Source organism: Haemaphysalis longicornis, unplaced genomic scaffold, assembly GCF_048455015.1.
Source record: "Haemaphysalis longicornis isolate Haplotype H1 unplaced genomic scaffold, Haemaphysalis longicornis Haplotype H1 scaffold_6, whole genome shotgun sequence".
NCBI classification, from domain to species: Eukaryota; Metazoa; Arthropoda; class Arachnida; order Ixodida; family Ixodidae; genus Haemaphysalis; species Haemaphysalis longicornis.
The window spans coordinates 62,015,154-62,032,399 of NW_027526407.1; the positions used below are offsets into that span (position 1 = coordinate 62,015,154).

The 17,246-nt window shown below is 45.3% G+C and overlaps 1 protein-coding gene across 6 annotated transcripts in view; it reads right to left on the bottom strand.

Moving 5' to 3' along the window:
- Positions 1-16,964, bottom strand: part of LOC144142799 (uncharacterized) — a 40,444-nt gene extending 23,480 nt beyond the window's left edge. For 3 of the 6 annotated variants that reach the window (XM_077674554.1, XM_077674551.1, XM_077674549.1), the window contains exons 1-6: positions 16,746-16,962; positions 11,438-11,651; positions 9,502-9,597; positions 8,434-8,496; positions 6,999-7,124; positions 2,041-2,157 (exon numbers count right to left, since the gene is read on the bottom strand). In XM_077674554.1, the coding sequence (XP_077530680.1) occupies positions 2,041-2,157; positions 6,999-7,124; positions 8,434-8,496; positions 9,502-9,597; positions 11,438-11,651; positions 16,746-16,957 (828 nt within the window). In that variant the 5' untranslated portion in view covers positions 16,958-16,962. Of the gene's footprint in view, positions 1-2,040; positions 2,158-6,998; positions 7,125-8,433; positions 8,497-9,501; positions 9,598-11,437; positions 11,652-16,745 lie in introns of all 6 variants that reach the window. The other 3 variants (XM_077674550.1, XM_077674548.1, XM_077674552.1) reach the window with 3 other exon arrangements.
- Positions 16,965-17,246: the final 282 nt, after the last annotated feature.

A 17,246-nucleotide genomic window follows, 5' to 3' on the forward strand; every position in this document is an offset into this window, starting at 1 on the left:
CGGGTTCTGAGCCGTGAATAACGAGGGCACAAGTCTTTTTACGTCATAACTATTATTCCTATAAATATCCCCAAAGAACTAAAAATTAAAGCCGTTCCACTCAATGTGAAAGCTGTCAAAAGAGCATAACAGTGACTCGCCATAATGGGTTGTAGCGCCGTTATCCGCTCACTGCTACCACCCAATGCAATGCAAATTTCCTGCCTTTGCAGTGCTCGCATGCCCCCCGCCTGAAACTGCGGCAGAGGGAGTTCGGTTTTAAGTGCGAATGCACTTTATAAGCGACCCCAAACCATCCACCGCCGGCGTCGGCGGCGGCGGCGGCGTCGGCGTCCGCAGTGCTCCTCTATATTTAAAAAAGAAACAGCATCCGGCGCCAGGTTTCGATCCGGGGACTTTGCGGCCGCAGCGCGACGCTCTACCGACCAAGCCATGGACGCGACGTGATATCAGCGTTAGTGACGCGCCTGATATCTTTAACGCATTCAAACTACGTCGTCAGCGGCGTGCGTTGGCGACTCAGCGGCGTTATAGCGGCTTGATAACTGCGTGGTGTACACGTGATACTACAAACCCGATGGAAGAAATGGAAGAGAAGGCGGCGAGGCGGTGGGCTGCGGGGGCCGAGCGCAAGCGCCGCAAGCGGGCCGACAACCGTGCATTCGCATTTTCACATTCTCCCCCTCGGGGAAATGCGAGGGAATTTTTTATGTGCTTGCTTTTCCTCCAGCACTTTCTGGCGTTGCACTGCCACTTTTTTCCTCTTACTATCGTAAAAACCTTTCGAACGCTTATGACTTTATAAACCGCTTGGCTTTCGAAGCCTCTGGGTTAAGCCGCGAGGGCGGAACGCTGTCTGGCTCTGCTTGGGTCCAGCGAGCGAGCTACGACGACAAGGCGATCCCCTAAAGTGCGCGGCACTTAAAAGTATCTGCTCATAAACACTCGAAAATAATTGATGAGGGTGGCAGAGTTCCAATAACCATGCCTAGCAACACACATCGACGCAGAGGCTGGTGGGGGGCTTTGCCTGTGTCAAGCGGTTACTCGCTTTCTCCTACATGTCTGCGTGGTTGCGCCAAACGACGTCTGCCATGTCACCGACGCTCCAGGAACACGTGGTTTCGCGTCCATATTATTTAGCCTTTACAGCAGCCCAGAAGGAGCGGAGCAGCAGCAGCAGCAGCCGAAAGAAACAAGAGGGGGAGACTGAATGGTGTTCAACGCAGCAAAGCCAACCCGGCTACCAATCATGCTTACATTGCCGGCTGGAAGAAATGTGGCCCAGTGCAAAGGAGTACAGCACATTCGTGTGCTGCTTGGGAGTGCGCCACACTTTTTTGTGGGTATTTTGGTTTGTTCCTCGCATTTGGGCAAGGCAATGAATCCAAAACAGCTTTGATGAGTAATCTGCCACAATTTGAATGGTTTGGCACCTCATCGTTTTGTTATCACGAAGGTATATTGCCCTCCGGAAGAAGCAGCGAAAAACCGATGCAAATTATCGCTCCACAAACTACGACTTTGGGTGTAATAACAATGGTAATTTCGGTTAGTCTATTGAGTAATAATGAGAAATGACGGACGAGAAGTATGTACCACGCAAAGCCTCTAGCATCACGGGGGGCGCCAGAGTTGTAATCAGCCCGGTTGCTTAAATGTCGGCGGGAGGGGTGATTGAGGAAAGTTGGACATTCAACACTTCCTTCACATCCCGTTCTGGCGGCGACATTTGTGATGAGCACAGCTCACTCCTACTGCTGTTAAGGGCCCCTCCTGCTCACTGGTTTTTCTATCTCACTCTGGTAGCCCCATCGACCAGCACCACCGCTCGTCCTTTCCACTCCTACTTGTTTGCTCTGGATTCTACTCCAACAACAGCTGTACTTGTTGTTATACGTGATAAGTACACGAGGGTTCTAATGGTATGCCTAGCATTGGCAGCTCTCGCTGCATAATTGTGCCCGCAATTCCAAAATGCACATTACAAATAAAAAAATAAAACAAGAAAACGCCCAGGAAACTGTTTTGTGCCCTCACCATATCAGGGTAGTGGTCTGTCATCTTTTCCCGTCCTCTCTCCTGTGACTGGGGAGAAAACGAGACATCGCTTTTGTTATCGAGCTGCGCCTTTTGTCCTCTCCACTCCTGTTCTCCCTTGAAAAACGCAAAAGCAAGAAAGTACGAAAGATTTAAAATGGTCTGCCGCCCAAAATTGGTCAACATCACCATTGCTACATGCGAAGACTAAGGTAAAAGCAGAGAGAGTTACAGGGAAGTCATTTGAAACGCAAGTACTTGTTGAACTTGATACGCTGAAGTGTCTTTTTGGAAAGGCTCTGGCTAGCGTTCCGTCCAGACGGAGCAATATAAGAGTGCTAAAGTTCCGTCCAGACGGAACGGAGTGCTGCGGGTTATCCTTCCGTCCAGACGGAGTACAACTGAGAGCCGGCGTGAAATTTGTACAGTTCCGTCCAGACGGAAGTAAAACCGGCTGATTAGACGCCATCTTGAGTATTCATATTTGGTGTAGGGGTTGCGCCTCGAATAATGGCACTATTGTACCTGGTTCGATTATCCCGGGACGTGCTTTTTTTGCGTGGTTGTGCCAGCTTTTCGTAACAGCTAACTTCGCGCCCACTTTACAATTGACGCGGTGAGAGCGGTCGGTCTAAATTTTGTACTCAACAGAGCCAAGGCCGATGTAGCCATCGCTAGTTACGCTCGATCTCCTGTAATTATTACCAGTGAATAACTAACAGCTAGTGACTCAGGCTAGTCTCAGTGAGTCCTGTAATTATTACCAGTGATTAACTAACAGCTAGTGACTCAGGCTAGTCTCAGTGAGTGGTAGTGGTTTGGCCGGTTGGGTAAAAATCAATACCGACTGCTCTCGGTGAAATCAGTCTTGGGCAGTAACTAGTTACTAGTAACGCGTTACTGGTAACTAGTTACTTTTAAGTTAGAGGAACTTGTAACTGTAACACTTACTTTTTTTGTGAAGTAACTGTAACGATACATATCGTTACAGTTAATTTATTTCTATAAAAAATTATCCAACAGCAACACTCATTAACGACCGATGTACAGTTTGCGCGTTTCACTTTTTCGGCCTTTCTTCCGCAGAACTACTTCATCTATGCCAGCTCACTCCCTTTGCATGGGTGAAAAAGATCTGGTCTAGAAATGTTTAGGCGTGCACGCGTGCGTGGTGTCCCACGCGGTCCACCAAGGGCTCGAAGTTTCTAAGTCTAAGCTGCAGTATTTTACCCAGCAGCGAGACATCGCTCTCACCCATACGCTGCGACACGCGCCTAAGCGCACGTGGATGCATGTTGACGTGCCAGAACCTATAGTCCGACGCGCGGCTGCACCATTTTCGCCACATCTGGGGCGCAGTAAAAGTGTTTGACACAAAGGCGAACAGGAAAACAAACACCCACAAACGCCGCACAACGCACTGAAACCGTTGCACTTTCGCGGAAGCCTGGAAAACTCTGGTTAGGGCATCTCTTTCTCATTAGCGACGTGCAGCCCCGCTTGCAGGGTCATACAACGCCGCGGGGAGTCTCTCGGCGGCCTCGCGTTCGTCCAGCCCTAAGCGCACTCTAGAGTGTTCGATTCACAAGTCGCAGTTGCTTGCGACCATTGTGCGATACCGCTGGCCGTATTTGGGACCACGCGTTTGGGACCCCTGGTCTAGAGGCTTCATCGAGCTGTCAACAGTGCTCGAACGAGGTCGAGGAAGTAATAAATTTCACGCCCCTCCACACACACCACGACTCCAACAATGGTGGCCCCCGGCTGCCCTCACACCAGCCAGCATCTTGGCCGGAAGACGTCTGACCACACTGCCACTGCACGAAGAAATGTTCTTGGAAAGCCCCGCGACTTCGTTTCGAAGGCTGTGGTCGAAACGAAAACAGTAGCTGTATCTGCTCCTGAATGTTGGGTGCAAGGAATACTTGGGCGAGCTTCGTTCGGCCTACGCCTCAAAGCAAACGAAGGGAGGGGTTCCTGGGATCGGCGACGTGATTGCTGTGGAAGGCTGGGATTGTGAGAGCAGTGTTTTCCCGTCGAGACGGCAAAATCTTACTTTGTGAGGACAGGGGGGAGGAAGAGGGGGAAAACAGTAAAGCGTTCACTTCAGTTTCTATTCCCTTTGGAAATACCTTGTCTCATACCGGGGATGGGGGTGGCTGGGGGTTGGGGCGGGAGAACGACTCCGAGGGCCCACGGACAAACGCCGCTTCGTCAATGGCTCAAATTGGTCCCCGTCTCTGACCAAAAGTACGAAACAAAAAGTTAACGAAGCGCTTTTTTTGGGGGGTATCTTTCAAAAACACCTCGACAACCGATGTACTCCCACGCCCGTTTCTCGCCACCTCTGCCTCCTTTTTCCCATTCTCTCTCACTACGCTGGGCGGTCGAGCGACGGCATTGTAGGCGAAAATTAATTAAGTTGACATTGAAAGATTGTTTCGGCTGTGTCGTCCTCCAGCTCTGCGTAGTGTAAGTTCGGCCTCTCGGATTCCAACTTTGAAAAACAACTAATTCTATGCTACAATGATGTTTGCAAATAAAGTTCTCACAGCGAGAGTGCAGCAACAAAAAAATAAAGTTCCCCATGATGGATAGAGAACTGCCGTAATGAAACTAATGAGGCGTACACAACGATTGTTGGTTAGGGCATGAGTGTGCATCATTTTAGGTTCCCCTAGGGTATGCTTTACTACGTGTAATTTTTACTGCCTGCATGCCTTCGTGCGTTACTATTAAATAAGCCAAATTTTTTAGCTATTACTTAGTTTTATACAGTAACGGAAAAGTAACGACGTTACTTTTTTCCAGTAACTGTAACTGTAACAAGTTACTTTTGGAAAATTCGTAACTGTAAGTGTAACAGAGTTACTTTTTTGGGTTAGGTAACTGTAACTGTAACACTGTTACTTTTTTTCGGTAATGTGCCCATGACTGGGTGAAATATTGTAACGCGGGTGGCGGCTTGGAGATCCGTTCGGATTGATCTAAAGTTAGTCCCACCATCTGTGAATATTAATAATGATTAATAATAAATTGTGATCATGGCTAGTCAGTGAGCGGAAGTGATTTGGCAGGTTGGGTAAAAATAAAAAAGACTGCTCTCAACGCGAGTTGTGTTTCCTCTGTACGGAACTTTACTGAAAGTTGCCTTTCCGTCTGGACGGAACTCGACACTTTTCTCTTCGCGTTCCGTGAAGACGGAAAGGCAACTGTCACTAAAGTTCTGTCCAGAGAAAACATAACTCGCGTTGAGAGCACTCTTTCTTGATGTTTACCCAACCGGCCAAACCGCTTCCGCTCACTGAGCAGCCTGAATCACTTAAATAATTAACCACTGGTAATAATTACAGCAGAGCGAGCGTAACTAGCAATGGCTACGTCGCACTTGGCTCTGTTGAGTACAATAGTACAAAATTTAGACCGACCGCTCTCACCGCGTCAAGTGCAAAGTGGGCGCGAAGTTGGCTGTTACAAAACGCTGGCACAACCACGCAAAAAATAAAGCATGTCCCGGGGGAATCGAACCCGGTACGATAGTGCCATTATCCGAGGCGCAACCCCTACACCAAATATGAACACTCGAGATGGCGTCTAATCAGCCGGTTTTACTGTCGTCTGGACGGAACTGTAGAAATTTTCCGCCGGCTCCGTCTGGACGGAACGCTAGGCTCAGCTGTATTCCGTCTGGACGGAAGGATAACCCGCAGCGCTCCGTTCCGTGTGGACGGAATTTTAGCATACGTATATAGTGTTACGTCTGGACGGACCGTTAGCCATAGACTTTTGAGAATCCGCATTAGATGCCAGTCTTGTGAAATTACACACGCATTGATGCAATACACAGCCAATTAACCTCGAAATAAAATTTCGTTCATACGATGGCCGCATGTGTATAAACTACTATTTTAATGAAAGGGCTTGTCATATCTTGAATTTTGTAGTCAGCTAAGAAGGAAGAGAAAGAAGTTCCTTGCAGAGGATCCTTAAACCTACTCTCACAAGATGAGAAAGTGCAAGGGAGGAAGAAAGGCTGGTGGAAGATCGTTCAAGTAAAGTTTGTAAATTGTGCCTAGTGTCTTCACCTCCACTTTAAGGTGGGTCACGCCCATAGTTGTACCACAGGCGCATATTTTTGTAGACTCAGTAGCACATGCAAATTATTACAAGAATCAATTATGTGCGACAATTGGAGTCATTTAGGGAGGTGAGAAAGTAACTATTAAACATAATTATCCGTTATAGAGAATATGTTTCAGACGAAAGGGCGATTTTTCAAATATTTGAGGGTTGTTTCTGAAACCATGGACATGTTGTGCAGAGGACGACGGGAGCATCGGAAATTTCTCGCTGACAGTTTAGTCAACTGAACATGCTTTGATGAGATGGAATAAGTTTGGTGTGTTGTGATTGCCACTGTATGGGCACCTAGGTACGGTTGGGGGAAGAGAAATCTTGATCTTCCTGAAATTCCACGAGTATTTCAAAGACAAGTAGGCTTTTTTTGGATGAAGAGTAGGGTGGCCTTGGATATAACGAATACATTAAATGTAGGCAATTCCTTGCGCAGCTGCTCGTTCCTATCACATCAAAGAGGGTTGAGGCGAACGACCTGTATGGCACTGCCGGCCACTTTTGTCAAAAACGTTCTGAGAGTTAGTGTCTTGCCATGAAGGTTTAGTGTGTACACTTTTTACTTGTCTTACGCCATTTGACACGTGCCAATCCTGTATCAGGAACTGGCCAGCTGGCCGTTGCGAATATAAGACATAAAAAAAACAATGCTACAGCAAGCCACAGTGCTCGTGATGTCTATTTTTGCTCCTCTACTGGAACGCCCACAGTTGAACCGCATCGGCTCAGTATACCGCACAATGGCCTCAGTAAACTACGAACCACTTGTGAATAAACAATGGCGTGAATATTCCATCCAGTTAATACCAACTCTTCGTGCTTACCTTTTTCGCCGTAGCTTCACTTCGTCCTCTTGTGTTCTGAGAGGCTGTAGGCACCGATTCACATCTTCCTCGGGCAACAGATGCATAGTCCTGGCGAACAAACGCCGGCGCATGTGGCTTGGAGTCCTCAGAGCCATCAGAAAAAAATAAGTTTGATGAAACACAAAACTACACAATCAGAAAAGTTTTGAAGCAGTCGTGACTGTCCTTAGGTATCACCGTTCTAGCTTCTTCATGACTGAGTACACTGTTTCTTGAGATTACACATTTCGTAGGCTACCTGCTAAAGAAGATAGGTTATTTTGGGCCGGTTTGTGGGTACAACAAAAGTGCCATAATGGTATTACATTAAAATGGCACAAGGGTCGGTGGCCTAGCCAAAACAACGGATGAATTACGGTATATTACTTTCAGTAGGAAAACTGCAGTGCATGCACACGACCTCTATGAAACATTCACGTTGAATCCATCGTCTTAAAATATCTCCGTTGTATTAGCCGATTACAGGTGGGCATAACAATGTTGGCTAAAAAAACCGCTATAATATTGCAGCAATATTCTGGGAATCAAATTTGTACAAATGATAGGAAGAGAAACCGATTTTGCGCCTTTTCTTCAGTATTAAATTAAAAATACGTATAGCTGTATCATTATGTATACAACCATAATGTACAAGTGCTCCTCAGATCATTTAAAGGCTCACCCATTAACGTTGCCTTGAACATGATCATACAATGCGCAAAAGACGTATCAAGGTGGAAGGGAGGACGCTTAGGTGCACACAGAAGCGCAATAAATTTGTGAGGAGGTTCAAATAGATGGCAGGCCTATTCAAGTTAAGGGGGACAGCGGTTTTAAAGCAACTTCTTTTAATTTGCAAGTAAACTTCGTGAAACTTGTCAGTCTTGCGGCATTTTCCCGACCGATTTCGAATGTGCCATTATTTTTTTAGCTGGCTGATTAGTTACCAAGATAATTAGAGATAATTAGCCATTTTTGGTCAAACAATAAAGAAAACAGAGGGGGTCATAAAACTAATATTTATATTTTCCAATTCTATGAACCCTGGTGAATGCAATAATTGAAGCAGTATTTTGATGCATCCTTGGAACTAATTTTACAGCTCATTAAACTTCGGTGTTCAAAATGAGCACTGAAAATGGTTCCTTGCCACTGGTGCCACCTAAGTAAGATGAAAATCGGGAGAAGGTAGGGTCTAGAGGGGAGACATATCCCTATACCGTGGACATTAATTGGTTGCCTTTTGTTACAACTGTGCTGATACACGTACATGTACACAAGCATGTTGCCTGGTCCCGCTGCGGGAACTGATTTTTATTGAAATCTATTTGCGCTGTGCAGAAAACTATGGCCACAGCAAGACCAGCTCATTAGCATTGTCCGTATAAACTCGTATTTTATAAAAAAACCTCACCTTTTTCTTGAGAGGAAAATGTTGCCGTTCCAAACATTCCTCGTGCTTGGTCTGTATGTGTGTCTAGAAAAATAACAGATTAATTTTGAGTTCAAGCAAACGCGTCCGCGATAAAAAAATATTGAAATGTTTAAACGTCCAAGCGCACTGCTTTTTTAATACTTTACCGTGGAGGGGTTCGGCCCTCTCCCCTTCCTAATCGTAGTTGCTAACATTGTGTTTCTACTATTGCTAGAGCATTGGTGGTACTGTCGCTGCATCGGAATGTTCGCTCATGAATATGTAAATATGACGAAATATCTTAGATATGCATGAAGCTGTGGCCACAATTGACTGTAAAATATGGCAAGTTGCATACGTAATGTAGAAAGGTGAGAATGTCCTCAGAACAACAACACAACTATGGTTTATGTTTTTGCAAGTACTATATAATACTCTGGTTCGAAGAGGAGCATTAACAACTAATCGCTGGAGGGCACAATACGAATGCTCCAAAGTGCATTCTTCTGCTTAGGCAAGAATGGGTCAGCACACATGAATCAACATTATTCACAACACATTGATCCCACTACTTTTTTAGCCGCATGACCTTACATTCAGTTCCACCATCATCATCCAGGTGATGCTCGTGGGCCTTTTCTGACCATGGGTGACGAAAGACAAATTTTTAAATAGATTCAATTTTTCAAGCTCTAGGGGCTTCTGTATGATGCGGAAGAATACACAACAATATCAATTGGGTAATACAAAAGTATTACTGTTGCGTTAAGTTGCCAAAAAAACTGTCGCTTAATATTTGTTGTTTTTCCATCGCACGCCTTTTTTTGAAGTTGCTTTGAGCGAAGAATTCCTATTTTTATGATTCTTAATATACAGGCCGGTTGTCTCGGCCAACAAATGTTTGAATGTTTTCTTGAATTGGACGCCAGAAATAGAACCTGTTCTTGTACAAGAGGAAAGCAAGTGACGCCCACCAGCCGCATTTCTGTTTGCTTCCTGTGCGTGCGCAATATGTTGCACGCTAAGTTACGTGGTCAATATGTTTGAGAATACACACTGTTTTCTCACCTTCATATCGTTGTACCTGTGCACTTCTCGACACCGAGGACATTGCAAGAATATCTTGAGCAGGCTCAAGTTGAAAGTGTGGGGGTATTCAACTCCCTGCATTTTAGAAAAGAACGGAAAAAGATTTTGATGAGGGAAGGCGGAGGAAATCATGTATTTTCCACTATTCTGTTGGGTTCTCAAATCATAGCAAATAATTTTGTATGGCCTCTACCAAAGTCAGTTTTAGGTTTTCTACCAGAAAGCACCCGAAAATCAGTTCAGTGGGTTTCATGAACTTGAGGCACGTGAAAGACGGGTCAATAGCTTTGTATCTCAACGCATGGAAGTGGTGGTCTGTGTAAAATGGTCTGTGTGCTGGTCGTATTTAGTTTTCTCCCGTTGAACTGCAAACAATCTGGAATTTCCACCGGCTCCCAATCGATGGGTTTCTACAGAAGAAAGATTGATTGATTGTAGGGTTTAACGCGTTGACGCAACATGGGCGATGAGGTGCGTCGTAGTGGAGGGCTCAGGATTTATTCTGACCACCTGGGGATCTTTAACGTGCGCCGAAATCTCGCACACACGGTTGTTTTTGTTTTTCGCCTCCATCAGAAAAGCGGCTGCCATGGCCGGAAATCGAACCCGCCTCCTCGTACTCAGCAGCTCAACGCCATAGCCACTGAGCTACCGTGGCGGGTCTTCTAGAGTAGAATGAAAAAAAAAAAACAGACTAACTCAGAATTTAGTAGTACTGTTCTAAACATTATAGGACGTTGAACCGCTCAAACGTGTACATAGGTCTTAACGTGCTTGAGGAATAATATTATTTGTAGTTTGAATCAAATAACATGTATTAAGGTGAGGGAGGCCACTTGGACGTAGTTGGGGAAGGGGACGAAGGGAAAATGATCAGTCAGTCATTATTAGGGCTCCGTGGAGATGATGCGTGGTACCTTGGGAAGGAAAGTTTACACCCTATCTCGCACTACCCTTGCCAAGCCAATTTAAAAAAAAATGTGGTTCAATCCTCTGTCGTAGGAACCGGTAAAACACAAAACTGTAATGTGCAGCGAAATCTGCGGCTGCGCATGATTTGCGGGTCGGCGGCTGTCTTGTGGGTGTGCTTGGCGAGCGACGTCCTGCTGGCGCCTCGTTCCGCCAAAGGTGTACTGGCGTCATTTCTGAGATGAATATGACGTGAGCGAAAGCTTGGGGTATCGCGGCACAAAACACTTTCGTGTTAAAATATCAAACCCAAAAACAAACAACCCCAAGTATAACGTACTCTTTAGTTCTAAAAGTTGCTCAAGGAGACCCTGTGTGCAAGGGGGCACCCTCTACAGGCCACTTGCTTCGTTGTACTGGCGTCCCTTCCGTGTCGGATATGACGTCAACGAAATCTTGGTGTATCCGAAAAAAAAAACACTTTCATGTTAAAAAGCGCCTACAGCCCGTAGGAAATTGGGGTTCTTGTAAGGGGGGATTTCAGGAGAAGAATTAGCATATAAACAAGGAGCCACCACTCCCATGGCAATGCTAGATAGCGCCGCAACGAAAACTCTGAGAATAAACGGCCGTTGTATGTTGGCTAGGATAAAACTGAACCACCCAGGTACAATGGCAGTAACTAAGTAAGAAAAGTAAACATGAAATCCGAACAATTATGCTGTGTTTGGGGTGATCGTTGACACTGCGGCCAGGTGAACATGCTTGTAAAAAGCTATTGGTAAGTGCGATTGAAAACTTGTTGGTTATGTTATGACCAACCACGTTTCAGACTTGGGGCTTGATAACCCCAACCACTTCGCTGGGCTTTTTTTGGTGTGATAGGAACGGGCAAGGGATTACGATCATCCTGTGTCCAGATACTCCCAGTCGCGTAGATGCACACACATTTTCACTTACTGCCAGAAAGACGTTTTACAGAAATATTGAGAAAAGGCTTACAAACCAGTTTTATCTTGGTCTTCTGCTTGTGTAATTTGCAGACGTACTCCGTGCTAGCATAGAAGCACTGCTTACAAAGGAGGTGGTAGCACGAAAGATGGTACACCTCTTCAGGGATGTAGCCGCACTCCGCACAACACCCAAGACCGGCTGTGCTACTCTGGTAAACCGGGCATAAAATTAGGACGTCCTTTGAAAGCGTCATCCTGACCAAATTCCTGCAAGCCGAAGTAAATATTAGAAATTTTCCTGCATGCATTTCAGTGCGGTTGGTGTGCACGTAATCTTGGTGTGTACAACTTAACACTGCGTCGCAATGCTTGGTAAGTGTAATACGTTGTTTCCTAACTGTCACTGATGCCGTCTTTCTCGCTGCTCCAACTTGAACATACACTGCACTTGCCAAGAAGAGAAGGCGTTATGAAAACATTTATTCTTGGCGAAACTGCTGAGAAGATAGCCCGAATGCACCATAAAATTACGTACAGTACCAGTGTGCTTAGCTGCAAAGACTAACCTCTTGGTTGAAAAACGCTCTTCGCAGTTAAAAAAAAATGTTCGTGCAGAAAGCAGATACATTAGCCTCTAAAAAGCCTGAATGTAAAAATTTGAAATGACGCAGGGGTAACAAGGCAGGGGCGAGCAACTTGCACTTGCTGATTGCTTGTATGGTTTTACGCGCCGACGCAACGCATGCGATGAGGTGCGCCGTAATGGAGGACTCCAGATTAATTTTGACCACCTGGGGATGTTTAACGTGCGCTGAAATCTAGTGCACACAGGCGTTTTTGCTTTTCGCCTCCACCAGGAAAGCGGCCGCCGCAGCCAGGCAAAGAGCCCGCGTCCTCGTGCCCAGCAGCCCAACACCGCCACTGAGTCACCGTGGCGGGTGAGCAACTTGCACTTACTGAAATGTTTGCAGACTCGAAATTACCGTGAATATATGAAAGAGGATTTTTAGAGGTGGAATTTAGACGGGAAACATCACAGTTTTTTCATGCCACGTTACATTTTTGCCTATGGTATTGTTCCATAGAAGCACCGAGTAAAGCTCTGGTTCACTGCCGAATATCAGCGGTTTCTTATTTTCGACTATTGAAAAAACTTCGCTCCGCCTAAAGAACGATGTCTTCGCAAGTTGTATTGACTAACAGAAAGATAGTTTTTCATTTGGTCATTTGCGAGGACTTTCCTGAACAAAACAGTGTAGCGTCTATGGCAAGATCCTAGAAAGCTTTGAAAGTGCAAAGCATACCGCGGGTCGTACATCTTACAATAACATTAATGGATTCGGATAGCGTGTGAGTGTATTTGAAAACAGGGGTTTAGTCCGTCATGAATAGGACAAGTTTGAAGTACAGACTGCGGTAAAGTGAGCGAGTGAATGAACTGTTTGTGATGAGCTTCAGGCGCTAATGGTCAGGGCCTCCCGGACTAGATGTAGATTGTGCCAGCGCAAACAAACTTGTTTCCATTGTATCACGTTTAATTACTTTGAGCTGCTGGCATTTCCTTCATAATTAGCTGCATTAAACTATCTGAATGCTGTACGTTGTGGAAATAATGTTTTTAGATCATCAGTTGTGGCGACGTACCGGTGAACAGGCTGTAAAAATCTCTGGGGCGTATTGGTAAAGTCATACAGATTTTTAAATCTGGAGACGTTTTTATCAATTCTTAAAAAGTATTTTGCTTTCCTCCTTGGTGTTTCTGTGCTGCCTGTCTGCAGGTATCAATCTTCCGTTTAGTAATGTGAGTAATTTGCGCAAACCTTTGTTTTTAAACATTGGCTCGACTCCCCATTCGCCTGTTTAAAGGAAGGAAAAAAAGGGACACCTCAGCATAGCTTTTTTCCGCGAGTACTAAATTGGAACACAGTTGCGAATTAGGAAGGCCTCGTCAGGATAAAATACAGGTGTAAATTTTACTGTTAAATGTCGAAAAAATTGGCGGCTGATCCTTCAAAAAATTCTTTTAAAGGTGGGACAAGCTAGAAGGACGCTGCCACGTACAGCTGCAATTTCGGGGTGCACTACGGGTCAGCGTACATTTGCAGCCCCCCCCCCCCCCCCCCCCCAAAAAAAAATATATATATATATAACGTCAATTTTTGTGCCGGGACATATTTAAGGGCTGCATTTTGCACGTTGCACGGGTGTTAAGAGCACGCGCAGTACCATACGAATGACAGCTTTAAAAAAATAAACAAATGCCTACGGTACACTGGGTCGACTTGTAGGACTAGTTGGTGTTAGATTTTTAGGAAGAAAAAATGAGTGAAAAGAGGAGGAACTGCGACGGCTCAGACTCACATCAAATTCATTTAAAAGACAAACATACAAATATACCGTTTTTTGCCTATGCGCACAAGTAAGACAGCTTTATCAATGCGCCAATCACGCAAGGTCGGCTAGCGAGCCTTTTATAGCATTGCATGGACTAAATCTGTCGATTCATTGATAAAACTGGCGGTTTTGGGCGCATGTACCCGATGGGGCACATCATCATTATCATCTAAAAACAGAAAATGAAGCAATATAGATATGTAGCCTGAAACGGAAAATAGACTGGAAAAATAAAAATAGAAAACTGCGATCAATTCATTTTAGCCAAAGTGAGTTTAAATAAAACAATATAATCAAGGTGACTCGCCTATCCTATTGTGCCGATTACACAATCTTTGCATACGGGAAGTAGGAGTAACTCGAAATAAAAGAAAGTAGCGGACAGATTTCCGCAGAAATTATATTTCTACTAATGACGTACAGTCTTACCAAATGATGATGCTATATAAGGACTTAAACAAAAGTAGCAAATTCGAATTAAGCCTGTTTGAGAGCAATATGTTTACTCCAGTTTTTCCCGTATATTGTTACAGTGCTAGCTACACAACGCTCGGATGCGTCTGTAGCAGTATGTTCATACTGAAACTTATTTCATACTGATAGTAAATTCTGTCACCATAATACCGTATGCAATCATAATAAAGCCTATTTCTACATTTTCCAGCTTAGCGCTACTTGTAATGCCGAATCTCTTGCATACAACCGAGAGGAAAGCTTCGGGTCGACTATAATTACTTATGTTCATTATTTCCATAAATTTCAGCCATGGTCCTGAACCCATCTTGTCTTTCGTCGTAGTCCTGTTCCATTACACACTGTTTGTTTGTTTAAAAAGCCTATATGTATATGGTAGCCTGTCGGTATTTGTTGGCCACGTTTGGGCTATTGAATGACAGTCTTGGATGCAAACGTTTCTTTTTCGCGATGAAGAGCCTTGGCTAGTGCCACTGACGAGCGGTGATAGCTACGTAATCTGGTAAAGTTTCACGTCTGGCAACAAAGGATTGAAGAATGTGTAAAAGTCGAAATGGCGACACGGCACTAACTCGTAACTATTCTTGTGAAAGAATAAATGGGCTGAGTATTTGCTTTCTGCGCTGCAGTTGTTGAAAGACGATAGTCTTGAGCGGCCCGTGCCCCCTAACTGCTGTTTCATCTGCCCCACGAACCTTTGACCTTTGTTCAATTCTATTTTCCCGCGTTGGTACTACTCACGCGCCATCTTTTGGGAGTGGACGCGCTACTTTTTATCTTTCCTCCCGTTAAACAATGCTGACACCCTTGTGAGTGTTCCTCAGCGGTGCAAGGCCGGGAAAATGCCACTGTAAATGCCAGATCATTGACGGGACCGAGTATAGCACATGCAGCATGTCCCCGCTGTCATTTATCATATTGGCTGTGCCAAGCTCACGTTCCACCTTCTAGATTACTCAAATGCGAAATCATAACTTAATTCCCTCGTTATCATAGTAGGATAACTTTAAAGTGGTGCAATGTGTCGAAGCTTACCACCAAAACAAGAAAAAATTTGCAATAGCCTTCACACGCCCAGCTGCCATAGCAGCGTACGGCAATCTCACTGGTCGCCCAGGCGGTTATAACAGGTTGCGGTGCATGTATCGATGGCCAAGCGTTCTCGCATTGTTTAACGATGTTGTCGTGTGTAAAAGCGAGAATAACCATCTTGAGAGCTATACCAGAAAGCACGCGAATTTTGCACCGAACTGGCACCGAATATAGCATAACTAGCCGGCAGCATGAACAATTGTAGATTACCTTTGTGTAACTGCCAAGATTATTTCCCACACGTTGCCGTACCGGGCTCCCTACACAATTAGTTGTAAAAAATGAAATGGTGGGCAATGTATCTCTGGCGGGATCGGTTTCGTCGAACGCACACACCACTCAGAATTTGGCTTCCTTCTATATTTTTCATTATCAAACCAATACATTCAAAAAGACAGTTTCCGAAGGGGTCTAGCACAGCGTTCATAAAGGCGACCAACCAAGAAGTCACACAAGTTGTCTCGTACTTTCGCTGCAGTGTCTTTGCAGGGCTTACATGTGAAGTCGAGTGCAAACACGTAGGCAAATATTTTGAACAACGCGCACTGCACCGTGACCAGAATATTGATGACGAAATTGCAGATAACGCACAAACGTTTTTCTTGTAAAGGAGGAGGCATGCATTTCGGATAATTTTCTGAAAGTTAGTTGGCTAACCTATGCAAATTACAGAAATTTTCCGCGTAATAAGTGTCACGGTGAGTATGGTTCAATAGCAAAATATGGAGGAAAATACTTAAATTACACCATTTGCTTGAGGTTAGTGGAGGCTTTGCGAAATTGGAATGTGCGCACACACAACTGAACTACATTAAAAGGTAGCCCGCAATTGCTTGTTGCCCTAAGCAGTTATGAAAAGACGTTTTCGCCTTGTAACTTCTCATGACAAGCTTCGAATTTTGTACCGCAGTAAGTTCTTGCAGTAAGGTGAATTTTTTCTTGAAACTTTTCTTTCCGGTGATGCTTCTCTGGGGCCTACTTTCCCCTAACTCCAATTTCAATGCTCTGTTCCGGGTTAAATTGACCCCGCGATGCGATAATCGGGCAAGACTGGTATCCTCAAACGTGCCCCCATACTAGGCTCAGACGTTATTCACACCGTCACACCAGTGCGATGCTAACATGGCCATTGTTCCCCCATACTAGGGTCAGAAGTTATGCACACCGTCACACCAGTGCGATGCTAACATGGCCATTGTCAACTAAAAATGAAATGGCAATTTCAAAGAAAAATGTAACGCAACTACTACCGTTGTACCTATCACAACGTCACAACTGCGGTCGCTCAAGAAGCAAGCGTGTGTTCTCAGGAGAATTGTAAGCGACTTTAAAATTATGAGGTGCAGGCATGTCTTATAACAGAAAAGATTCAAGGCAATAGCGTAACGAAAACAAACGAACCCATTTGGTTTTCCGCGTTGGGCGCCAGCCATTCCGCCGCTATCCAAAGCCACCGGATACACCGCCGCAATCTTCTTCGGGCAGGAAAAGGGCCTACAGCGCGCCGTGCGCAAAACGCCGATAGCGGGTGCTTCTTTCCTGCTATTTTGTTGCTCCCTTTGCTCGGCCGTCCTGTACGCTCCCCAAGCCGTCAGCCAACACTGCCCGCCCATTTCTTCTCCGAATGTTCAGCCAATGGTGCATGCTCAGCAGGTGGTGATAGCGGTTACACTAGAGATACGGCCGCGTTATCGCGTGTTTTTCTCAAATGTGGTTTTCTTTTTCCTGCCATTGATTGTTCGAAGCGCTGGACGACATTTTGCGTACGTGAAGGGCAACATACAGGAACGTTAACCACGGCAGAAGAGAGTTTTATTTGACCGTTTCTGGCGGTCCGCTCCGCTGGGCGGCGGCCCGCTCAGCGCAACCGGATCGCCAGCAGCAGGAACACTTGTAGCTAAA